This window comes from Manis javanica, chromosome 10 (assembly GCF_040802235.1).
Source record: "Manis javanica isolate MJ-LG chromosome 10, MJ_LKY, whole genome shotgun sequence".
NCBI classification, from domain to species: Eukaryota; Metazoa; Chordata; class Mammalia; order Pholidota; family Manidae; genus Manis; species Manis javanica.
The window spans coordinates 29,285,515-29,312,689 of NC_133165.1; the positions used below are offsets into that span (position 1 = coordinate 29,285,515).

The following is a 27,175-nucleotide window of genomic DNA, read 5'->3' on the forward strand; positions in this document are numbered from 1 at the left end:
TGGGAAGCCCTGGAGTATAAATGCACCTCAGAGTCACGCACTCTATCAGTTCATCATTCCCAAGGAGCAAGCAGAACCTCCTGTGTTTCCCAGAAACGGAACTTCCATGGGTCTAGGATGATTCCAAGGAGGGTCAGCTGTGAGCTGGTACAGTTAACATGAGAGGAGCCCAGAAGAGGGCTGGGCCTGGTCAAGTGAAGGGGAGGGGTATTAACATCAACAGCTATAGCAGCTGACCACATAAGTTAGAGACCGACAACAGCGACAAATTAAATAAGGAAAAGATAACAAAGAAAAGAAAAGCAGAAAAGCAATCAGAGAACAGAAAAAGTGGAACCAATGAATCCAAATGCTGGTTCTTTGAAAACAACCATCACCAGAGATTATTGTTAAACATTGTTCTGGAGGAGTTAACCAATGCGAATAGGCAAGAGTAAGAAATTAGAAAAACCAAAATTGGAAAGAAATATGTAGAACTATCACTAGGTACAGATTGTACTGATGTCCCCCATGCTTGACCTCTCCTTGATCCCTGCCCTTTGACACTGCAGTTCACGTAAAGAGGCAAAGTCTATTTCCCTACCTCTTGAATCTGGGCTTGGCCATATGACTTGCCTTGGACATTAAGACATTGGAAGACTTGAGGGAAAAAATAAAGGCTTGAAAAGGTCCCCGTGCATTCTCCTTCCTCTTGCTCCTCTACAACCCCATGGGAACATGACAGAGCTGATTTCAGAACGTGCCCAGTCTGGTCTGCTGGGGCAGCAAAAAGTAAAGGACACGAGAAGAGCACCGTTATCTAAGCCAATGCCACCCTAAGCCAGCTGACCTCCAGGCAGCCCCAAACTATGTACAAGAGCCCAGTCGAGACCAGAAGAACCGACAAACTCATGATCAATACTAGACGTTCAGTGCTTTGAACTACTAAATGTGGCATAAGAGCTAACAGATACAATAGGACTGTATCCCTGGACGCCGCCAAAACAACCAAATAGAAGTACTACACAATAAGACTTGGAGGCTGCACAATTGAGAAAAGGCAACAGATTTCATATAGATACATAAACAGTCAGAAAACACATGAGAGTAAAGATCTTCCTGGCAAAAGTACTAACATAAAAGAAAAACATATGGAAGAATAAACTTTTAAAATGCACAGAATGTATACAAAGAAAACTTTAAAACACTCCTGAAGAGAAGACAAGTAATGACTCTATAGCATCTTACTACACTGATGGATAGGGATTGACATGGGGTGGGGGAGGACTTGATAATATGATTGGATGTTGAAACCACAGTATTACTCATGTGAAAACTTCATAAGACTGTATATCAATGCACAATGAGATATCACCTCACACCAGTAAGGATCACCACCACCCAAAAGACAAACAACAACAAATGTTGGTGAGGATGGGGAGAAAGGGGAACGAACCCTCCTACACTGCTGGTGGAAATGTAAATTAGTTCAACCATGCTGAAAAGCAGTATGGAGGTTCCTGAAAAAACTAAAAATACAAATACCATTTGACTCAGGTATTCCACTCCTAGGAATTTACCCTAAGAATGCAGCAGCCCAGTTTGAAAAAGACATATGCACCCCTATGTTTATCGCAGCACTATTTACAGTAGCCAAGAAATGGAAGCAACCTAAGTGTCCGTCAGTAGATGACTGGATAAAGAAGATGTGGTACATATACACAATGGAATATTATTCAGCCAGAAGAAGAAAACAAATCCTACCATTTGCAACAACATGGATGGAGCTAGAGGGTATTATGCTCAGTGAAATAAGCCAGGCGGAAAAGACAAGTACCAAATGATTGCACTCATCTGTGGTGTATAACAAGAAAAAACTGAAAGAACAAAAAAAAAAACAGCAGCTGACTCACAGAACCCAGGAATGGACTAACAGTTACCAAAGGGAAACGGACTGGGGAGGATGGGTATTAAGGGAGGGATAATGGGGGAAGAAAAGGAGGCATTACTATTAGCAGACATAATGTAGGGGGGGTGGGCACGGGGAGGGCTGTGCAACACAGAGAAGACAAGTAGTCACTCTACAGCATTTCACTACACTGATGGACAGTGCCTGTAATAGGGTATGTGGGGGGGATGTGGTGATTGAGGGAGTCTAGTAAACATAATGTTCCTCATGTAATTGCAGATTAATGACACCAAAATTAAAAAGAAATAAATAATAAATACATAACAGGGCGCAAAAGTATGAATAATTGTCAGGAAAAAAGACAGTTCTTCAGTAAGAGACACTCAACTCCACTTATAAGAGAAATGCAAATTAAAACAATACTCTATCACCTTTGTAAAGACAAAGATCAAAAAGTGTAACAGTTTGGACATGGGGGGAGGCAAACAAGACTTCTCTTAAACCTTTCCTCCACAGACAAATTTAGCAAAATATATCAGTTTTTTAAACTTATATTCCTTTTGCCCAGCAACTTTACTTTTAAGAAGTAATCTTATAATTCCACATATATGCAAAATGCTATTTGTTCATGGATAGCCTTCAAGGATAACAAAGTATTAGGGTCCACAAAATGTCTATCGATCTGGGTCTTGGCAAATAAGTTATGGTGTGTACACATGACACAATACCAAGAAGCCATTTTAAAAAATGAGCTCTTCTATATGTACTTACATGCAAAAATTGATGAAATATAGAGTAAAATACTAAAGAGTAAATGTGGTATGCTATCACTTAAACTTTAAAATAATAATATTCAGATACACACACACACACACACACACATGCTTGCCTACACACCGAGGGAATGGGCGAGAAGAAACCACTAAGTGTGAAGCTGCAGTGAGCATTCTCCCCTACCTGCTTCTTCAGTAAGTAGCTGGACAGTCTGTGTTAAAAGCCCTCAAAATCTTGCTTCAACCCATGTAATTCCGCTTCTAGTAATCCATCCTGAAGTACTGAAAAAGGTTTTTGTTCACATGTGTCCAAAGAATTATCTATAATCAAGAAAAATTGGAAACAAGTACCATGTGTGTTGGCCGTGCCATTTAATACTCCTCAGTTCTGCTCTACAGAACAAAACAACTGGATGGATGGAATTTAGGACATGTCAAATACAGAGAATAAACAAGCGTGGAACTTGTAAGACATCTTAGTTATAAATGAAGTAGAACACATATGGTTTAAACATAGATAGGAAGGGATCAAAGAACCAAGTGGTCACCTAGTACTCATGAGCACCCAAAATTGGCCACCCACTGCTGGTGCCCATTCTGGATCAAAGTGTCTGCCTGAGACAGGGGAAGACAGGCACTTGATACCCAAGACGGGCTTTGACAAGAGACCTATGGCCAGGCATGCTTGCCCCTGCACTTCTCCAGCAGACTGTGTGTGTATGGGCTCCAGGCGCCTTCCAACTCCAGAGTCCCGATGCCCATTCTCAGAGCTGGTCCTCATGACCACATCATCAGCAGGGAATGGTGTGGAGGCAGAGAGAAAGAGACAGGCTATGTGAATGCTGCCCAAGCCAGGATCCAAATACTATAGTTTAATATATTCACCTACTCTGTCTTCTTTCCCTTGCTTCTTAGGGTGTTTGAATCATTTATTAAGTCAATTTAAACAGCCTAATTTGGTCTGTGGGTCTGTTTATGTCTTCTAGGACAGTATCTTTGGAGGCCACAATACCATCAAGATAACGTCCTACTACCACAGTTAAAGGAAATGATTGATTAAATTCTCCTATAGCCACATAACAAATTATTTAAACTACATTTACACAGTTTGAAATAACATAAACATTGTTAATATTAATTCAAAAACAAAATATAAATATCAACAGAATGTAATTAAAAATATCCAAATTTTATTGAAGGGAAAGGTTTCTTTATAGATCTATGTATATACTTGCACTAAAATATTACCAAGTTATCTGCAACGTAATTCTATACACATGAACTTTAAATTTTTTTATATTTTTCATATGTGTTACTTTTGTAATCTGGAAAAATCATAAACTGTTAAATATGCACAGAGAAGGTCAAGATGCAAGATGCCGTTGTGAGAGGTGAGACGGAGAACTCCTCCCAAAACCACAGATAGCATCAAAATGTAGTTAATTCATGCAACTAACCCTAAAACAGCAACAGGAAAGAAGGTTGCACCAGACTGCATGCAGACCTCAAGAACAGAACAAACCTCACCAAACAGGGAAACCAAGGAAGGCCTTGATCCAGCGGGACCCGAGCCGTCTCCCCGACATAGCACACTGGCGGGAGGAGGAGAATCAGGCAGGGGTAGGGGGTGGAGGCCTGGGAATGCCGAACCCCACCCCCACCCCCCACCCCGGCGCTCTTCTTTGCGAGCAGAAACCTACCTTGTGTGGGTCTCAAGAGGATGGGCAGCTCGGACAGGTGGAGTGCTTAACAGACTTGACATTCTGGCCGTTTGCGGAGGACGGGATCCCCACACGGCCGCTCTGGGTCACGGGAAAGGCAGGCAGTCTGAGAGGCTTCCTTGCAGCCAGAGGCCTGCCGAAGGGGCGGGGTTCGCGCAGGGCTTGCTGCGCAGGGGGAGGGGAGAGCTGGACGAGCTTGTCTGCGCCTGCTGCCCAGCAGGTTGGGAACTTTGGGGACCTTCAGCCGCTCCATCCCCCTTGCTGCCTGCTCAGCTCCGAGGCCCCCCACTGTGACACACAGCCTGCTGTGCCTCCGTCCCGAAACCGGCAGTCACTGTGCTGGCGGCAGGCCAGCGAGAGGGAGGCCCCGCCCACCACAGCTAGAGACGCCGAGCACAGAGGCTTACACCTGTGTGCTCCGCCCACTGGCTCTGACACCCTAGACAGGCAGCACAGACAGAATCAGCAAACAGATCTCTCCTCCCCCCAGGCACCAGCTCCACTCCCCTACGGCCCCCAACCTCACTCTACCGGCTGAGCAGCTCCAGAGACTGGAACCTCTGGGCACTAGTGGGCACCTCACAGAAATATGAAATGTCGAAAGAACACGGTTCACACCAAAATCTCACAAACCCCAGAAAAAGGCCCAAATGAAACTGAACTCACCAATCTGCCTGAAAGAGAGTTCAAAATAAAAAACACATATACACCCTTATGTTTATAGCAGCACTTTCTACAATAGCCAAGAAATGAAAAGCAACCTACATGTCCATCAGTAGATGAATGGATAAAGATGATGCGGTACATATACACAATGGAATATTATTCAACCATAAGAAGAAAACAAATCCTACCATTTGCAATAACACGGACGGAGCTAGAGGATATTATGCTCAGTGAAGTAAGCCAGGTGGAGAAAGACAAGTATCAAATGATTTCACTCATCTGTGGAGTATAACAACAAAGAAAAAACTGTAGGAACAAAACAGCAGCAGACTCACAGAACCCAAGAATGGAATAACAGTTACCAAAGGTAAAGGGACTGGGGATGATGGGAGGAAAGGGAGGGATAGGGAGGGATAAGGGAGAAAAATGGGGCATTACTATTACCACACATAATGTAGGGGTGTGGGGGCACGGGGAAGGCAGTAGTATATACAGAGAAGACAAGTAATGATTCGATAGCATCTTACTACGCTGATGGACAGTGACTGTAATGGTGTATGGGGTGGGGACTTGATAATAGGGGGAATCTAGTAACCATAATGTTTTTCAAGTAATTGTACATTAATGATATCAAAATAAAAATAAAAATAAATGAAAATTTTTAAAAATGTGAATCTTTAAGTTGGCTTCTGTCTCTTTAAGAAAAGAGAACTCTCAAGCCCTGAGTTCCAATCTCGAGGAGGGGGCCTCGAGCCAGTTCAGTTGACTTTCAGTTGTGGAAGCTGGAGGTGGCAGGAACTCCTCTCTGAGAGTTGTTTGTAAACGGGAAGCTTTCAAAGTTGGCTAACTGACTACTTAAGGATCAAGAACCATAGCTTGTGGAGGTTTGTTTCCCTTGTATTGGTTTGTTACTTTGTATGGACACTTTTCAGTTAACCCAGGTTTGTTACTTTGTATGGACACTTTTCAGTTAACCCAGCAACACTAATTATGGTGATGAAAGATTTTGTGAAACAGTTGAATGAAATTTAAGTAAGTTCAGAAACAGCATGCCTTCAACTCTCAAATTTGACAAGTCCATTCAAATTGGACAACAGTCAGATGCCATCTGTCAGTTTCTTCCCTCTTCTTTCAAAAAGTACTGACACGTTTCAGAGACTGCTGGTCATTTCTAGTTACTAAGGAGGAATTTCATGCCTCACCAAGATGCCTGTAAAAATCATACTAGCATGCGTTTGATTTGTATACTGATCCGTTCCTAACAAAGTTGGGTCCTATTGGAAAAAAGAAAGTATATTCTGTTCTCATTTTAAATACCTTTAAGAAATTCTTGTACTTTGATTTCAAGTGAGTGGTGAATGATTGCTTTCTAAAAAACTCAAACCATACAGAAACCCGTAATGCAAAAGATGAAAGCTCTCAACCCAGTGCTGTCAATTTCTACCCTATAATTTCAGTTCCCAGCTAAGGGTATGTTTTGTTCGTCCCCATCGTATATAAACACAAGTTGTTTTACAAAAAACAATCCTATTATAACATTTATTTGCAATATTCTTTTAAAAATTATCTCTACTTTCTATCAGTTGGTACAGAATCTACCTCATGTCAAAGCATCTTTTAGCAGTTTTAGAGTATATGATAATTTTATCTTTCTTGTAAAAATCAAAGATTGATTAAAAAAAAGGAAAAAACACCTGAGTTCAAATTTTCCCTTTCACTTCTGTCCTGCTTAGTTCTCCATAAAACTTGTAGTTATTATTTCAAATTAATATTCCTTATTTTGAAAGTTCCAGTGAACTAAATGATGAGAAAATAAATGCAAACAATATGAATTTGAATTAATGTTTAGGTTTCTGTATTCAGACTATCTGAAAAAATAACAGTGTTTTCAAATGTTTTTAAAGGCCTCACATGTCCATGGTGGTGGTATTTATTTATCTTTTATATTTTTTAAAAACTATGGCTTTTTATTGGTAAAAGAGCCAGTTTGGACGTACTGCTTTTTGGAACTTGAATTCTAGTAAAGGGACTTACATAATATACAATAAATAGGCTAATGAAAGAATTTCACTCACTGGAAAGTCAAGTACCTGCCAAAAATATGAGATCTGAGACATGGCGAATACTTGGTCCTTTACATGGAGTGTGTGTTAGTCCATGTCCTCTGAGAAACATGCCACAACAGTATTAAATGTGCCAAGGTGTTTTTTATTCGTTGGTAAAATACACAGGTGGAGAAATTGTTGGTAAAATACACATAATTTAAAATACACTATTTTGACCATTTTTAAGTGCAGAGTTTGTGATTAAGTACATTCACCTTGTTGTGCAACCATACCATACCATACAACCCTGCCTTTCTAAGTGTACAATTCAGAACAACCATCACTGCACTCAGTTTTAAAACACTATCAGTTCACCAAAAATAAACTCTACACATTTTGGCTAACACAGCTCAATCCTCCTACTTGCCCCAGTCCAAGGCAGTCACTAATCTGACACTGGCTTTAAAGGGACTCTTACAATATGTGATCTTTGTGACTGATTTTGTTTACTTACTATACTAAGTAAACTAGTATACTGGTTTGTTTTTGAGGTTGGTATCATGTTGTAGTTTGAATCACTACTTCATTTCTTTTAATAAACAAGTAATATCCTATTGGATTTTATTTATTCATCAGTTGACATACTTATTTACACTTTTTGGCTATTATGACTAAAGGTTTTATGAATATTTGTGGCCACACCATTCTACATTCTCACCAGCAGTCTGTGCGGGTTCCAGTGTCTTCACAGCCTTGCTAACACTTGTTATTACCTGTATTTTTTATTATAGGCATCCAAGTGGGTCTCTCTTGAATTTTAAGTCCCATGTACCTGTGCCTTATCATTGTGACTTGTTTTCTTGCATTTAACTGTGGTGATTCTTGTCTGCCTGGCTGGCTGCCTCTTGTCATTTGCTCATGGCAGTGCCCACATGTTCACCCAGCTTTGTGGTCCTCCTTTACTGTCGACCTTACTGAACGCCAGGCAGGCTGCGATGGCTGATCTTAGATACAGCACTGAATTCATACTATTTCATTATTTATAGTAATCCATCTAACATAGTAATCATCTAGATGTGCAGAAAATATTTAATATAATTACCACTTTAAAATGTGATACCAGGAGAAAAAACACTTGATGAATAAAAGTCTTTCAAATTCTAATCCTTTTATCTACTTTCACCATAGTAGGTTTTGAAGAAATTATTTGATTTTGATCAAATATGTTGCTGAAGGTAGGAAGATAATACAGTAAGACCAGTTCTTGGGTTATAGAAGTTTTCAAGTAGGCTTATGTTCTGTGATTTTTACTGTATTGGTAAAAATCTGGTATATGGGTAGAGAAAAATGTTTTCTAAGAACAGTGAAATGACTCATGACAGCAATTTTATATCCTGATGAGGAAAAGGCCATTTTGCCCTATTTATAGGGATGTTGTCAGTGGAATCTGAGAAGTCTTCAGTGAGGTAGGGTGATAAAACACACTGACAATCTTGTACATATCCAATTATGTCTCCGAGGCCTTTGTTAAAGCTTCCCACCTCTCAACGGACTCCTGAATATAGCAAACCCTATACCTTATCAGTGGATGTGAAGAGGGAGATTCCTCCTGATGCCCAAAGACACAGGAGAGCCTGAAAGGGACTCTTGTGCACCCAGGCCCACTGGGGCAGCCAGAAGGGTTCCTGCAGGAGCAGAGATGATTTACTAGTAAACTAGGGAGAACATGTTTATTGAGTGCTGGGCATTGTACAAGTCATAATTCTGAATTGTTACATTATTTCTATGGAGAAACCTTGCAGGAAGGAATTTACAGTGTATTTTGAAAGAAAGGCTTATGATTTCTTGGGTAACTAAAATTTTTGTTCTTTTTTATATTTACTAATTTAATATTGATGTCATTTAAGGTCTCTTTCAACGCTTGGACACTCCAGATACCCCTGGAGCCAAAGTCCAAGCCCCGTACTCATCGGCCACAGGAGGCAAGCACCCGCAGCAGGGCTTCCACTGCGATGCAGCGTTTCAGGCCGAATCCAGCAGAGGTGGTGGACCTCACTGCTGACGATGATGAAGATGGTAAGCTGGAGTAGCAGCAGTGCACAGCTATGCGGAGAATTTGATAAAATGAAGTATCTTAAAATGTTCGATACTCCTACTCTTGCTTACTGGTAGTATATTATTAGACTACAGGGAAGTTGTCAAATATCCTAATCTTATTTTTTCATTGATACATCAACTGAAGTTTGCAAATTGTGTCCACAATGCTTTCTGGTTATTGTTTCATTACTTGGCCATTATCTTCTTGGACAAAAAATATTTTGACAAGTGGCAGTTAAATCGATCCTCATACTTTCCTGTTAATTAAGTTTATAATATTATTGTCGTACTTTAACTTTGCTATGAAGAACTGAAATGGCATTTTTTAAGTACACACAACAGAAAGCCAGTATGACTGACTTAAATGGTTAATACTGTTTATTTGAAATAAGTAATTTATTTTTTTCTTTTATAGTTATCATTGATACACACTCTTCTGAAGGTTTCACAAGAAAAACAATGTGGTTATTACATTCACCCTTATTATCGAGTCGCGTCCCCCCCAGACCCCATTGCAGTCACTGTCTGTCAGTGTGGTAAGATGCCATAGAGTCCCTATTTGTCTTCTCTGAGCAGCATTGTCTTCCCTGTGACCCCATACACACCATGTGTACTAATCATGATACCCCTCAACCCCCTTCTTCCTCCCTTCCCACCCGCCCTCCCACACCCCTCCCCTTTGATAACCACTAGTTCCTTCTTGGAGTCCCTGAGTCTGCTATTTTGTTCCTTCAGTTCTGCTTAACTTTTGTACTCCAGAAATGAGGGAAATCATTTGCTTTGTCTTTCTATGGCTGACTTATTTCACTGAGCATAATGCCCTCTACCTCCCTCCATGTTGTTGCAAATGGTAGGATTGATTTGTTTCTTATGGCTGAGTAGTATTTCATTGTGTATATATACCACATCTTCTGTATCCATTCATCTACGGATGGACACTTAGGTTGTTTCTGTATCTTGGTTATTGTAAATAGTGCTGCAATAAACATAGGGGTGCATATGTCTGAGAGGTTGTTTTCTTTGGTTAAATTCCATTGTGTGTATATACCATATTTTAAAAAATCATTTATCCATTGAAGGGTATTTGGGTTGCTTTGATCTCTTGGCCAAGAGCATGGGTATAGAAATATCTCTTTAGACAAAAAAAATTTGAATTTTAAAGTAGAAAGTTATACCTCAGAAAAGCTATGTAAAAAAAAAGAATCACCCTGACACATCCTATATCAAAGGAGATGAATAGATGGCTTCAAAATGTAATCTAAAACATGTAAGAATATTTAAGGGAGGTACCAAAACCTAATGAGGGAAAAGAGAGGGTTTTTCAGTAAGCGGTTTGGTGATAGCCAGTTAGCCCACGGAGGGACAAGACTGCATTCTGTTTATAATCTTATTTGATACCATAAAACAGAAATTAGTTCTAGATGAAGGAAATAATTAAGGAAACATACTGAACCAAACACAATATGTATCCATCGTCCAAATAAGGAAGCACTTTGCAAACTTACAATAATTTGGAAAAGAACACATACCCCAGATATTACAGATTTCATAGCATAAAACTGAAAAGCTGTTGTGTATTTCTTAGAAGAATTACATATCATTTTGTTAAAAATAATTTTGGAAAAAATACACAACAAATGTACCCTATTTTAGAACTAAAGGGTTAATATCTTAAAGAATATGAACACAGAAGATCTTAACACTTTTAGAAATTGCAGGATTGATATCACTATATAGGATCATACAAATTCTTATGGAAACTTAAACTTATAAACAAAAATCATACAAGAGGAAATATGTGAAGATGTACAGATTAAGAGAGTAAGTATTGCTTTCAGTATGTGCGTTGAGCTGTTTTTTAGAAATTTTCATTTAGACAGATAGGATTTTTATGTTTGTAACGAATTTCATAGTCTTCAAAGGAAAACATTTTGTCTATCAATTAGTTGAAAAGCAGATGCCCTTCACAAGTTTTTTCCTTTTGTTTCTAGCACATATGGATGAAATCGAGGAACCTTCCTCCACTCCCCACGGGCTCACTGCCTATGGAGAAATCGCTGTTACCTTGACGGACAGTGACTATGCAGAGACTGATGTCACCTTGAGTGACAGTGAAGTGGAGACTGTGACAGATGGAGAAAGCCATCAGTAAGACTGAAAGAATGTAACATTTGAAGTTTTAAATGTAAACTTAAACATCTTTATGCTGCAGATATTTCCATTCTTTTCTTTTCTTTTCTTTTATTGAGATCCAGTTTGTGTATGTAGATACCAGATAAGCGATTTTAGTGATTTTCAAACCAGGTTACTGTAGACTCCCCTGGAAAGATCATACAATACAGATACATTGCTGCCTGGATTGTATCCCCCACCAGTTGTGCCAGAATCTTAGGGGTGACTATTTCTAAAAATAGTGTACAGTCAGAGTTAAGAGTCTTTGCTCTAGGTAAATGGTAATTTTACTTAATGTTTTACAAAATTCAGTTTGCTTTCTGATTAAGGGAATTCATGAGCTCCTTTGAAGTTTAGATGTTCATAATGCATGAAGAGTGGGTATGGGCTAAAATTAAAAGTGAAGAAAACTTTAAAGGAGTATTGATGCTGAAGTATTACTTTTTGTTCTGATTTGTTTCATCCCAAGATGGCAGTGCTACCAGGGAAGTCTGTGCTATTACGTTAGGGCAGCATAGCATGAAACATTCTTTTGACCTTCACTCAGTAATTTCATCTAACCCCTGTGCCAAAAAATGAATGAAAACCCTCATTTGCTTTGATAAATAAATGGAAATGACATTGTCCTTTGGGAATCATTTTGACACCCCCTTCAAGAAACTATACTAAACTAAACCCTAACACTGCATTCATCTTGTGCTTTAGATGATCACAGATATTGATAAGAGTCACTCTGTTCCATCTGTCCCTCTTCCATTTGATTCATCTTACTAAGCTCTGGATTAATCTCAATTTTTGTGTTGGAATGAATTTAGAAACGCATTTGCTGATGATGTTTTAATGTGTGTTGTTATAGATTCAAGAAACAGACATTCTAATTTTGGAATATGTCAAAACACACCTAGAGTGTGTGCTTCTCCACTTGCCACTGTCCCACTGAAGTGCTGCTTCTCATGGCCTGGAAGAGAGCGCTCTAGAATATATCCCCGGTTTAAGTTTTAAAGGACTTTCACAGACTGAGAAAAACTGATACTCCCCAGTTTGTGCCCCATTATCCTGTGACTTTGCATAGTGCTTGGTACAACAGTGACTCAGTTTTTATGAGCTACAAGAACTGCTGAAGTTTAGGATCTCCTTTTCTTTGTGGAACTGGATACCTTTCTTGCCATGGAGCTGCTGAGTATTTAAGCAGATACATTCACCATAGTAAATGGATAGTGCTCTTGACCCGTGTTTTTCCTTATTGTTACTGGGGGTACTAACTTTGTCACTGTTTAGCTGGCCCCTAGAGGGACTGCATCTGCATTTCAGATTCTCTGATGTCAGGACTTGACAGATGTCACTAAATTGGAGTTAGGACATCCTATGAAGCTTTCAGAAAAGCACTACAAAATGGACATGGAACTTTTGGCAGCTATTAACAGCTTTTCATGAATGACAGACTTCTCATCACAGACTCTTGGTTTGTTTCTCCAGGATTTTACACGGTGACCTCTGTCCTCCCTCAAAGCCACTGTGATCCTGAGACATTTGTTTACTCTCATGCCTCAGCCTGTACTGTCCTTGCCGGGATGAGCTGTCCTTTCTTTACTGTCTCAGGAATTAATCTTTTTTACTCGTGATCCTCGAGAATTTCATTTTAGAGTTTGAACTTCTTTATAAACTCTTAGGCTTTACACTTGCTGAGGCCATGTACAGCCCACTTTGAATGCTGGGGTTCTTTCCTGAGTGGTCGAGCTTGTGCCCCCCATGACTGCATGACAACGGGTCTGGCTCACCCTTTCCACACAAGCTGACGATAAACTCACAGTCAGTTTCACATTGAGTTTGGATAAGAGAGAAAAAGACATTTTCATAAGCCCCACCTTTCTAAAACACTCATTTTTCTCTGGGAGCTTTAGGACTGATTCTGTCTTCTATATGCTATTCCTCTGTACCCTCAGTCTAGATCATTACAGAAAATCCCTTAAAAATAAAAAAAAAAAATGAAACATACAGTAAGTAACAATACAAAACAATGCCATGCACATCATAAAAAGATGATAAAAAATGTTAGGCCCAAACAAGTGATGTTTTGTTATGGCTCCCAAACTGGTCAACGAGCTGCAGCTCTCCTTGCCTCTGCTGATCCCAGGAAATTTCTCTGCGCCTTCAATCTCTTTTAGGGCAGCACCAGAAACAGAGCTTGGTTTAGAACTCCCAAATCTGTGTTTCACAAATTCAATCTGGACTAAATACACAAGATCATGCAGATGTTATTAAATGTTTAGGGTGTTGATAGTTTTGTGACTTCACGGGTGGTGCATAATTTCAGGTACTAACATAAAATGTGAACATTTGATTATAACCCCAGATGTATACTCAAAGTAACCATTGAAAAGACAGCAGCATTCTTGAACCAGAATCCTGTATTTTACACCAGAGATTGGTCTGGCATATCACTTCTCATATCCTGAGGTCAGTTGATTGGAGAACATTTGCTGAACATTTCATTCAGCATGTTTATTGAGTGCTGGGCATTGTGCTAGTCATAATTTTGAACTCTGTTACATTATTTCTATGGAGAAACCTTGCATGAAGGACTTTACAGTGTATTTTGAAAGAAAGGCTTATGATTTCTTGGGTAACTAAAATTTTTGTTCTTTTTTATATTTACTAATTTAATATTGATGTCATTTAAGGTCTCCTTCAATGCATGGACACTCCAGATACCCCTGGAGCCAAAGTCCAAGCCCCCATACTCATCGGCCACAGGAGGCAAGCACCCGCAGCAGGGCTTCCACTGCGATGCAGCGTTTCAGGCCGAATCCAGCAGAGGTTGTGGACCTCACTGCTGACGATGATGATGGTAAGCTGGAGTAGCAGCAATACACAGCTATGAGGAGAATTTGATAAAATGAAGTATCTTAATATTTCAGAAACTCCTACTCTTGCTTACTGGTAGTATATTGTTAGACTACAGGGAAGTTGTCAAATATCCTAAACTTATTTTTTAATTGATACCATAAATTGATACATAAACTAAGGTTTGCAAATTGTGCCTACAATGCTTTCTGGTTATTGTTTCATTACTTGGCCGTTATCTCCTTGGACAAAAAATATTTTGACAAGTGGTAGTTTAATCGATCCTCATACTTTCCTGTTAATTTAGTTTGTAATATTATTGTGGTACTTTGACTTTGCTGTGAAGAACTGAAATGGCACTTTTTTTTTTTTGAGAGGGCATCTCTCATATTTATTGATCAAATGGTTGTTAACAACAATAAAATTCTGTATAGGGGGGTCAACGCTCAATGCACAATCATTAATCCATCTCAAGCCTAATTCTCATCAGTCTCCAATCTTCTGAAGCATAACGAACAAGTTCTTACATGGTGAATGAATTCTTACATAGTGAATAAGTTCTTACATGGTGAACAGTACAAGGGCAGTCATCACAGAAACTTTTGCTTTTGATCACGCATTATGAATGATAAACAATCAGGTCAAATATGAATATTCGTTTGATTTTTACACTTGATTTATATGTGGATCCCATATTTCTCCCTTTATTATTATTATTATTATTATTTTTAATAAAATGCTGAAGTGGTAGGTAGATGCAAGATAAAGGTAGAAAACATAGTTTAGTGTTGTAAGAGAGCAATTGTAGATGATCAGGTGTGTACCTGTAGACTATGTGTTAATCCAAGCTAGACAAGGGCCTTAAAACGTCCACGGATGCAGATGAAATGGCACTTTTTAAGTACAGACAACAGAAAGCCAGTATGACTGACTTAGATGATTAATACTGTTTATTTAAAATAACTAATTTATTTTTTTCTTTTAAAGTTATCATTGATATACACTCTTATGAAGGTTTCACAAGAAAAGCAATGTAGTTATTACATGCACCCTTATTATCGAGTCTCCCCCCATGCCCCATTGCAGTCACTGTCCGTCAGTGTGGTAAGATGCCACAGAGTCCCTATTTGTCTTCTCTGAGCTGCACTGTCTTCCCCGTGACCCCATACATACCATGTGCACCAGTCATGATACCCCGCCATCCCCTTCTCCCTCCCTCTCCACGTGCCCTCCCCAACCCCTCCCTTTTGGTTACCGCTAGTCCCTTCTTGGAGTAAGGAAGCAGAACTGAAGGAACAAAAGAGCAGCAAACTAATTTACTTTTCAAAGTTGCTACCCTTTAGTGTAATATTGCTCTTCCCTTCTGTCCTGCTCAGCTTTAGCGTTTTGTTTTGGCTGAGAACTGCACTCCAGTAACTGAGGAAACAAACTAGAATTGGAAACAGGGGAGGGAACGCGGTAGCACGTATGACTACATGAATACATCTGTAAGTTTCCCCACATATTGAGAATTATCTTCAGGAATTATCAGTTACATCTTAGAAGGAAATGGTCAGTCATGATTTTCTTAAAGGGTGAAGGCAAGTCATATATAAATTTGTTAGCTTTGGGAGTTAGCTATAAATTGGAGAAAGGATCCATTAGGGACGGCGGAAGCGTCAGAGGCCATGTGCACTCTGCTCCCACGGACGCTCTGCAGTCTGGGTGATCGTGACTCTCAGAGCGCCAGGGCTCTGGGATTCTGTGTATGAAAACATCGTTTATTTTACCATCTGCATTTCATTCAACAATGTCTTGCTTTTTATTCTGAAGCACCACAAGTTATCTGTAAAACAGTGGTTAATATAATAGGGATTGATTTAAGATTGCTCAGAGTTAATTACATACATGACAATTGTTTCGGAAACTTCTTGTGTGTTTTCCCATGTGACACCTACCAGCCACTAAGTAGGGAAGGTGACAGAACAGCCTTCTAACCCACTGGAATTAGTTCAGGCAGAATACTTTTACTAGGTTAAAAGAATGCCAGTGATAAGTAGATGCCCCCTTCTCCCCACTGGTTTCTCTCAGTGGAAAGCTTCTAACCTATTAAAAATAAATCCAAAGCTTTAGTGTCTGGGCCCCCTGCTGCCTCACTGGGTAGCCATTTAGTCTCCTGGAGGCATCTGCAATGTCTGCAGGCATTTTCAGGTCTCACTTTTGGGGTAGAGGGCTGCCATCACCTAAGAGGTAGAGGCCAGGGATGCTATGAATCACCCCACAATCCACAGGACAGCCCACCCTGTATCCCCACTTCCTTCCCCTACACAGAATTATACAGCAAAAAGTGTAAATACTGCCAAGGTTGAGAAACTGAGATAAGCCATTTGCAAATAAACAGAGGTTCCTCCCTGCCCTTTTTACATGTAGCAAATATGTTTAAGCATCCAGAGTAGTTTCCCATATAGGACTACAGGTACTGTTTGCATTGCAGAAATCAGCCTACCGCTCTGCACTGTATAGAAAAGACTGTATTCTCGATCTGTAACACATTAAGATAATCCCTTCTTTTTGAACCAAACTGTTGTGACTACGCTTTGGACAGATCTATTTCTATTATTCTCAATTTTTAAACAGCCACTTTATAATCAGAGTCTAAAATACAGCTCATTCGTAACTTAACGTCTGCCTCAAATTTACTTCCTACTATAGAACTTTTTTACTTTTATTATAAAACACTGACGGAATCAATATTTGCATTTTTTTTGAAAGTAAACAAAAAGCTGTGTAAAAAAGTGAGAGAGTGCTTAGGTAACTTATCCACGACCATACTGTCAGTGGTGAAATTAAAACTGCTTTTCAAGCAGTCTGACTCTAGAATACATACTGTACAAAAGAAAGGACAGTTTCTAACCCTGTTACAGCCTGTGACAATGTATATGAACATAGTGGATGCACTTTTTCTTTCCTTTTCCTCTTTTCTACTTGGTAGTAGATGACAAAACTTCCATAGTGGTTACTCAAAAAACTATTTTAATAACCTGAATTATTGGAACAAGCACATGTGTTGGATTTTTAAAACACAGTCATCACATTTTAGTAACGTCATTTTAATGTTACAGTTTAGCTTTATGAAAGCTTTTTGTAAAACAATATATATTGTACTTATTAGACTTAATAGTTTTAAAGTTGGTTTTAATTACCATAAAAATGTTAGCTTTGATTAAAATATAGTCCATTACCTAATTTGTTTTGAAATGCTAAATAACTATTTTACATTCTGCAGAATCTACTGTAGTACCGCTCACCAGTTCAAGAATGGAATCTCCAACCACGAGCCCTTGGATTCACAACTACTCAGATTCATCTGCCTCTGAGCAGGCCTCTGACAGTGAATCAACTGACGATAGCAGTGAATGGTCAGAGACGTCAGCTCCTCGTACAAGCAATAGAATGACTGGGACTTATACAGGAGGTACGTTTAAAAATACGGGCTGGGGAGAAGGAATTTTTCATTACTTTTGTTAGAAAAAGTATGGTTTTAAGGATTTTAGCTATGTTAGCTAAAGTGTAATCTTAGATGAACATCGTATGTGAGCAAAGTCGTCTCTATGAGACAAACATTTCATATTGGAGGTGCTGTATGTTACTGAAGCATCACAGCACAACTGAAAGAGACTGGGGTCTGTCACCAAAAATATTAGCAGCAACAAAAGAAAACATAGGTAAATTGAACTTCACCAAAATCTAAAACTTCTGTACATCAAAAGACATTATTGAGAAAGTGAAAAAACGGCCTACAGAGTGGGAGAAAATCATGTGAAAATCATTTATTTGATAGGGTCAAGTATCCAGAATACATAAAGAACTTGCACAACTCAACAGTAAAAAGAGAACCCAGTTTAAAAATGGGCAAAGGACTTGCATAGATATTTTTCCAAAGAAGATATGCAAATAATGGGAAGCACATGAAGACAAACTCATTAATTACGAGGGAAATACAAATGGAAACCACTTTACACCCATCATAATTAGAAACAAAAAAACAAAACACTGGAAATAGTAAATGACCAGTGTTGACAAGAATGTGGAGAACCTGGAACCCTTATGAATATTTGGTGGGAATGTAAATCGGTGTAGCTGCTGTGGAAACCACTTTGGGGGTTCCTCAAAAGGTTAAACCTGGAATTATGTGACCCACAATTCCAGGCCTGGACATATATCCAAAAGAATTGAAAACCGTGATGAAAGTTTTAAAAGGCTTCATGTCCCATCGTCTTAATTTTTATTATTGTTTGGTCTTTTGGTGTCATATACTATATGTAATAAATAAGTTATTTATCTTACTGCCCTTGCAACAATGGTCTAATTCAGTGGCCTGTGATTTCTTTTTTTCATTAAGTCTCTAGGATTTGTCTGAAAGTTCTAAATTATTACTGATCGAGGGGATTTGGGAAATCAGAAATCAGATTATTATGACACCATTAATTCCACACACATTGGAATTTTATTTCTTACATTCTGTTGGGTCTGAGTTTAGAGACCATAGGAAGGGAAGAGACGTTGGAGGTTAGTGTGGCAGCCAGACAGGCTCTGGTTTGGTGGTTATGTCTTCAGAAGATAAGATTTTTAAATGTCGCGTGCCCTGTCCTCGCCGGCAAGAACAGCATGCAACAACAGCAGGATTCTTCTGCAGAAAGCTTTATTCTTCAGCTCTTTGTGAAACAAATGAGTTGGGCAGGACCCAGAGGGGAAGGAGAGGCTTGCTTATATAGTTCTCATGCTCTGACCTGGTTGGTGCGGCTCCATATGCCTTATTAGCATAACCATTTGGTGGGTCTCATTGGTCCTTATGCCAAGGCGCAATTAGCATGTAGTTTAGTGGTGTGGGATGATTTGTCATTAGGAAGTTCGGGGCCTTCCGGCTGCCCTGCATGGGGCGCTATTTTCTGAGCGCGGCTGCCAACATCTCCCCCTTTTTTGTCTAACAGAAGCTCAAGGCGGAACTTGCCAGCAGAGGCGGAGACAGAGGCCTGACCTCCATCATACTTCCTGATGCCCCCTTTTTGGAGAGGGGTTCTGGGCATCTACCCCTATGCAGTCAGGCATGCCTCTCAGAGGGGTCCAAGACCTCTTGCAGTGCTTTGCCTCGCATCCTCTGGCTGGCGTTGGGACCGCTTGGTACAAAGGGTTTGGACCCTTTTTCTCAACCCTCTTGCACCATGAGCTTCTTAAAGAAAGCTGTGATTAAGCATTGAGGTACTCGGGCCTGGTGCAGTGCCACATGGGCTCAGGGTGCAAGAGCTACCTCAAGCTAAAGCCGAGCTTCCTTCTTAAGCATGTTGAGCCACACTTGGGGAGAGGCGCCAACGTCTATCGCCATTAGGGCTTGAGCAAGGATCACCTTGTCCTGCTTATGTTGGTTGCGGAGTCTGCATAACAACCAGAGTAAGAGCATGAGACCTCCAAGCAGGAACACGCCCATCCCAGCCATGCCCGCCCACTCCTTGACGTGGGAGAGAGCTCTGAGGAACCAGGAAGAGAGTCCTTCCGCTACGGAGATATCTAGACGGGTGGAGTTGATGTGGATAATTTCTCGCCGCAGCTCTTCTAGTGTCCCATCGAAGTCTTGGGACCAGTTTCCTGAAAGATACTGGGACAGGTCTCGTGACAGATTAGCTGCCCGTGTAAAATTTTTATATTGAATGCTAGTGATGCAGAGGGCACGATATTTCCGCTCACATCCCAATTGGGCCATTTGCCAGAGCACCTCCATTTGTTCCTCCACGAGATCTATGCGTTGATTGAGGATCATTATTCCTCCTTTCAGTTTGCCATCAAGTGTGGACTGTTGGTCCAGGGCAGAAGCTACTGAGGCTGCAAGGTTATTGAGCTCTGTAGCCGATTTGATGGAGGTGTCTAAAGCTATACCAGCGGCGGTGGCTGCGACCGCGGTCGCGGAGATCAGGAGCACTATGGCGGCTGTAACACCGAAATCGCGCCTTTCTCGAAACAGAGTCATGGTGTTAGGGGCGTCTACGGGAACAGGGACCCAACGGGGGATGCGGACTACCAAAGCATTGGTAAAGTTACGCGCATCCCAACACTGAGACAGAAAGCAGGTTTCATTGGAGCAGGAGTCAAAGCTACTATTGGATAAGATAAACAGAAATGGGGGGTATACGCATACTGGAGAAGGTGGAAAAAGGGAATTAGGTGACTCTGGACCTGATTTTGCTGAACACGTGTAGTTCTCGTTGTTATGGGTCATGATCATGTTCCAGTGTGCGCGCATGTGGTTATTCTCGCACCAAAAGGTGATATTTTTTACACCGATTCCCCCACCCTGGAGGGCGGAAAAGGGGGAGAGGTCGGTACACGAGCCATTGACTCCACACAGCATCCATTTATGGAAGGGGTTCATGCTCAGCTGCTGACGAAACTCGCCTTCGAGCACCTTTACTGGCCACCAAGCCTCATTGGCTGGCCGTCCCTCCATATCTGGGGAGATGGTAAACTCCTGCCTCTCAGTTGCCCACGTTACTACAGTTGACTGACAGTCAGTCCAGGGCCACAGCTCTCCCTCATAGTCGCCCACACAATGGGAGGCATATTTGGGTTGACGAGGCCTGTCGGTGGAATTGTTCCTGGGAGAGTGTACAAATGTGCCATTGATCCAGAGAACCATCTGGTGGATAGTCATGTTCTTATAGGACGGGCTCCCTTCCTTATTAGGCCCTTCAAATTTAGCTGACATAACGGGGAGGCTACTGGCCTCTAGAATTATGTCACTGAACCATCCGTATTTCCTCCGTTTCAGGGAGATACAGCCAGCTAGATTCTGAGTGGTGAAGCATAATGACCCATTAGTTACGAAGGATCGGTTTTCTCCCAGGGGAGCTACTAGGGTGTCTTTAACTAAGTAGGGCAAGTTCATACTAGTATTGGTAGTGAAAAAGCGCGGAAAAACGGCTGCATTGAAACGGACAGGCATAGGCTTAGGAAAGGCAGACAGGATTCCCCATCTCAATACTCCCTGAGTCGGGGTCTCCAGTGTCAGGAGCAGGGTCAGGAGGTACAGCGAAGTCATCTCCTTTGTTTAGGACTTTCCTCGTTAGGCGCTCCGGGATCCAGAAGGGATTTTCTTCACCCTGGGGGAAAACACACACAGCTCCCCTGGATCTGATTATGATTGGATCCGGGCCCTTCCATTGGTTAGATAACACGTCCTTCCATTTTACTAGTTCTTGTGGGTCTTTTGGCCACTGATTATGGCGATCCGCTGCTGTATGGCTTTGAGCATCCAGATTCAAAAAATTTATAGTGAAAAGTGCTAGGGCTATGGCAGTTTTTGGTGTGGGGGGTATATCTTCAATTCCCCCTTTTTGTTTAAGTAAATAGGATTTGAGCGTGCGGTTCGCGCGTTCCACAATCCCTTGACCCTGTGGGTTGTAGGGAAGGCCAGTGATATGTTTTATCCCCATGTGATGACAAAATTGAGCAAATTTTGTAGAGGTATAGGCTGGGCCATTGTCTGTTTTCAGAATCTGTGGTAACCCCCATGCGCTCCAAGCTTCAAGGCAGTGCTGGATGACATGGGAAGCTTTCTCTCCTGACAATGGGGAGGCAAAGATGACTCCTGAACAAGTATCCACGGATACATGTACATATTTCAGTTTCCCAAAAGACGAAATATGCGTCACATCCATTTGCCAAACTTGTAAAGGCCTAATACCTCTGGGGTTGATCCCAACATGAGGTGTGGGAAGGAAGCTGCAGCAATGTTGGCAGCTAAGGACAATGTTCCTAGCTTCGGCCCTGGTTATGCTAAACCGCTTGCGCAGTGTTTCGGCAGTGACATGAAATTGTGTATGGAATTTTGAAGCTGTGGTGATAGGGTCTAGCAGGGGAAAAGCTATATTTCTGGTTGCGAGGTCTGCCAGGTGGTTGCCTTGGGTCATAGGCCCGGGAAGGCCTGAATGTGCTCTGATATGAGTTATATACAAAGGAGATTGCCTATGAAGTAGTGCTGATTGTATCTGTTTGAACAAAGTGGCTACTGGGCTGGACGCTTTGATTAGCCCGGCCACTTCTAGAGATTTGACTGCATTAACTACATAACAGGAGTCAGACACAATATTTAAAGGTTCAGGAAAGATTTGTAGGACCTCTAAGACTATGCGACATTCCACTATTTGTGGAGTGTCAGGCGTGTAGCCTTTTGTCACAACTTTGCCATCATGGACATAGGCACCTGTGCCTGTCTTAGACCCGTCCGTGTAAACTGTTTTTCCATGAGGCAGCGGGGTTAGGCTAGTGACCCGAGGAAATACTAGGAGATGATTTTTGGCGAAGTTGATGAGGGGATGTTTAGGGAAATGATTATCAAAGGTTCCTGAGAAACTGTAAGCAAGTATGGCCCAATCATCGTTCATAGCACATAATACTTGTATCTGTTCTACGCTGTAAGGGGTTATAATTTTAGCTGGAGCCTCTCCGAAATGTGTCATGGAGGTTTTTACTCCTCTCAAAGCAAGTTTGGCCACGGCTGCTGGATAGTACTCTATTGTCCTAGCCTGAGAGGCTTGGGGATGAATCCAGATCAGTGGGCCGTGCTGCCATAAGACTGCTGTTGGCAGCTCTGGGGTGGGAAGGACACACAACTCAAAGGGTTCATTCGATTGCACTCTATTTAATTGTGCTGTCATCAAAGCCTGTTCTACTTTGCGAATGGCTTGTAATGCCTCAGGTGTGAGGGAGCGCGGTGACGTTAGTTGTGGGTCTCCTTCTAGGGTTTTAAATAGTGGAGTCAATTCAGTGGTGGGTATCTTTAAGTATGGGCGCAACCAATTAATATCCCCTAGGAGTTTTTGGAAGTCATTCAAATTTCGCAATTGATTATGTCTTATCTCAAGCTTTTGGGGGCAAATTACATCTGTGTAAATGGTTGCTCCTAGGAATTTGCTAACACTAGATTTTTGGACCTTCTCGCTTGCTATATTCAGTCTCCAATTTTCTAGGGATCTAGTGAGATCTATATATGCTTCTTCTATTTCCGCTGGTTGTGGGGAGCAAAGAAGGATGTCATCCATGTAATGGATGATCTTTAGCGTGGGATAGGTCTTACGAATTGGGTCTAGCGCTCGCTGAACGTACAGTTGACATATGGTGGGGCTATTTGCCATTCCTTGAGGGAGGACCTTCCACTGAAATCTGGCATCGGGTTGTTCATGGTTAATAGCTGGCAAAGTAAAAGCAAATCTTTCCCTGTCCTTGGAGCTTAGAGGTATAGAAAAGAAACAATCTTTAATATCTATTATGAGCACTTTCCATTCTTTGGGTAAGGCAGAGAGGAGTGGCAGTCCCCGTTGTACGGGTCCAAGCATTCTCATTTGAGCATTTACTGCTCTCAGATCATGAAGCAACCTCCATGATCCTGACTTTTTCCTGATTACAAATATGGGTGTGTTCCATGGGGACACAGAGGGTTCTAGGTGTCCCACTTGGAGCTGCTCTTGCACTAAGCAATGAGCTGCTTCTAATTTTTCAGAGGATAGGGGCCACTGAGGAACCCATACGGCCTCCTCTGTGAGCCAAGGTATGGGCATGGCATCTTCAATGGCCCCTATGAAAAACCCAGGCCGTGACGGTCATTCTTTACTTTGGGCAGGATGGGCTCTATGTGTCCCTGTTGGTGTTTCCCCAGCCCCTTGCCAGGGATGTATCCCATGTCCATCATCATGCCTTGGGCGGGGGTGGAGTATTCATTAATGAGTTTGAGGCCTAAGTCTCTCATGACATCCCTCCCCCATAAATTGACCGGTAGAGGGAGTACATAAGGGGTGACTGTACCCTCTTGTCCTTCAGGGGCTCGCCATTTCAATGGTTTGGCACTAATTGAAGGGCTTGACTCATATCCTAAACCTTGTAATGAATGTGAGGATTGGGTCACAGGCCACTTGGAGGGCCACCAGGTTGCAGAGATAATACTTTTATCTGCTCCAGTGTCTAGGATTCCCTCAAAGCTCTTTCCCTCTATTTGAAGAGTTAATTTTGGTCTGTCTGCTAAATCTAATACTATGAAGGCTGAATCCCAGTCAGAGGAGCCGAAGCCCCTTTCTCCCCTCTCCGTGTTGGTAGCAGGATAATTGGCGTGGAGACTAGGTAAAACTAAGAGCTGGGCTATGCGGTCTCCCGGGGATATAGGATAGATTCCTCTGGGAGCCGAACACATGATTTTTACCTGTCCTTCATAATCTTGATCTATGACTCCGGGATGAACTACCAGGCCTTTCAATGCAGCAGAAGAGCGCCCTAGGAGTAACCCAATGGTATTTGGTGGTAGGGGGCCTTTAAAGTCTGAAGGGATAGGCTGAACTCCCATCTGTGGAGTCAACACTATTCTGGTGGTGGCACGGATGTCCAATCCCGCGGAACCTGAAGTGGCTCTCCTTGGGGGGCCTGGTTGTTCCCGAATGACACTTGCGTGCTGGTTGCCCCATATATTTGCGGGCCCTGGTGACGGGGGCCCCTCTGGGCGTTTTTTGGCAACTCTAAGGGTTTCCCTTCTATATCTTTAATAGACCGGCACTCATTAGCCCAATGCCTGCCTTTCTTACACTTAGGGCACAACTCAGGGGTCTTTTGGGTTGTTTGTTCTGAAGCTGGGCTCCTACACTCTCTCTTTATATGTCCTAATTTCCCGCATTGAAAGCATTTGATACTTCTGTTAGTGATCCTGGCTTGTTTGTGGCTCTGTAATATGGCCGCGGCTAGGCCCGCATTGGTGAGTGGCCCTCCTATTTCTCTACAGGCTTTCAACCAGGCATGTATCCCTTTTTGTTTCCAGGGTGTTATCGCCTGTCTGCATTCCTTGGTACATTGTTCAAACACTAATTGCTCCACTAGGGGCATTGCTTGTTCCTGATCTCCAAATATTCTGCCTGCGGCCTCCATCATACGAGCGACAAAGTCAGAAAATGGCTCGCTCAGCCCCTGAATAATTTTTGTCAAATTGCCTGATACTTCTCCTTTGTTGGTGAGGGCTTTCCATGCCTTGGCGGCGCACGTGTTTATTTGTGCATATACCTGTAAGGGGAAGGCGGTCTGGTCGGCTACCCACTGTCCTTGGCCCGTCAGCATATCATATGACCATGCAGGCTGTCCTTCGGCCGCGTTTGCGCGTGCCTGGGTCATGCTGATATCATGCCACAATGCCTTCCATTCTATGTATTGCCCCATACTAGAAAGGCATGCCTTAGTTACATATTGCCAGTCTGCGGGTGTCATGGCTGTCTCTGTTAATCTCTCAACTTGTGCTATGGTATAGTTAGCACTGACTCCATAAGCCCGAACGGATTCTGCTAACTCCTTAACTTGTTTATGGCTCAGGGGCTGGTGAGAGCGTACACCGTTATCCTCAAATACAGGAAACATTTGTCTAATTGCCTGAAGAGTATCTGGGTGGCAAAAGGAGAGTGCGCCACTCACGTAAGGTGGCGGGGCAAAGGGCGTCGGGGGACACCCTGCTTTCATTTTTTCCTTGGTCCGCTTTTCAACTTTGCTGGTTCCCTTACTTCTACACTCTGCGGTTTTATTTTCTTCCCCTTCCTCTGCGGACGTTAATTCCTCCTCAGATTCCCTATTGGAGAGTTGGAGGTCCCTCAACTCTTTCCAGGGGTATTTACTATTTTCTCCGAGGCGATTGTCACTCGCTTCTCGGGGCTCTTTCGCTTTTGCCCTAGGCGGGCTTTCTCCCTCACTCTGAGGTTTCTTTACCTTCGTTTTTGTGGCCTTTTTTCGGCCGCGCGCGCTCTCTGTTTCCCGTTCCGTTTCTGACATGCTCTCTTGGATATCTGTCAATGCTCTCTGACCTTCTTTTATTACCTTTTCACATCTCTCATCTTGCAGACAAGCTCTAATCAGTTTCCAGAGGGGCCTGGTGCCTCCCCTCAGGCTACCCTCCTCCTCCTCTCTATCAAGATCTTTCCCCAGTTTGTCCCAGCTCGGGATTGAGAGGGACCCTGAACAAATGAACCAGGGGGCCACACGGTCTATCTCCTTCACAAAAGATCCTAAGACTTTGCTGGAGACCTTCAAGTTTCGCTCTTTGAGAGCTGTCTGCAGCGCCGTGACTAATGACGGTGCATTCCCCATGGTGCCTCCTTATTTACAGAGAACCATCAACCATCATCCTAAAAAGCAGGGGCCTCTCGGAACTTACCCCTCCGGGCTTTCTTCTGACCTGCAGTTCTGAATCCTCTCCAGATGTCTGAAGGGTCCTCCCTGTGCCGGTGATGTTCTGGTTCCCGGGATTCGGCACCACTTGTCGCGTGCCCTGTCCTCGCCGGCAAGAACAGCATGCAACAACAGCAGGATTCTTCTGCAGAAAGCTTTATTCTTCAGCTCTTTGTGAAACAAATGAGTTGGGCAGGACCCAGAGGGGAAGGAGAGGCTTGCTTATATAGTTCTCATGCTCTGACCTGGTTGGTGCGGCTCCATATGCCTTATTAGCATAACCATTTGGTGGGTCTCATTGGTCCTTATGCCAAGGCGCAATTAGCATGTAGTTTAGTGGTGTGGGATGATTTGTCATTAGGAAGTTCGGGGCCTTCCGGCTGCCCTGCATGGGGCGCTATTTTCTGAGCGCGGCTGCCAACATTATCAGCAAGAAAAAGGTGAATAGGCTACGAAGGTGAAAAGGTAATTCTGGGAAGTAATGTAAGTGGCTAACAAATACAAGATTTCTCTCAGGTTGGCATGTGAGGACTGAGTGGTAGTGGGGGTTCTCAGGGACTCCTGTGTACTGGTGACAGGTGTATTAATTACGGTAACCCTTTGGGCAGGGTCTCTTGTCAACTGGTATCTGAGTTTAAATTATTTTTTGAGACTCAGAACTACTTACAGGAAATTTATGCTACAAACACTGTCCATGAATGATGTGTGTGTGTGTGTGTGTGTGTGTGTGTGTGTGTGTGTGTGTGTGTGCAC

At 42.1% G+C, this 27,175-nt stretch overlaps 1 protein-coding gene across 2 annotated transcripts in view; it reads left to right on the forward strand.

Annotated features, from left to right (window-relative positions):
• Positions 1–4,473: 4,473 nt before the first annotated feature.
• The window catches only part of LOC140844028 (E3 ubiquitin-protein ligase Arkadia-like), a 34,878-nt gene continuing 12,176 nt past the window's right edge, over positions 4,474–27,175 (forward strand). Inside the window, exons 1-5 of one of the 2 annotated variants that reach the window (XM_073215026.1) lie at positions 4,474–5,415; positions 9,001–9,169; positions 11,182–11,338; positions 14,044–14,210; positions 17,472–17,660. In XM_073215026.1, the coding sequence (XP_073071127.1) occupies positions 9,106–9,169; positions 11,182–11,338; positions 14,044–14,210; positions 17,472–17,660 (577 nt within the window). In that variant the 5' untranslated portion in view covers positions 4,474–5,415; positions 9,001–9,105. Of the gene's footprint in view, positions 5,416–5,779; positions 5,933–9,000; positions 9,170–11,181; positions 11,339–14,043; positions 14,211–17,471; positions 17,661–27,175 lie in introns of those variants that run through there. The other variant, XM_073215025.1, reaches the window with a different exon arrangement.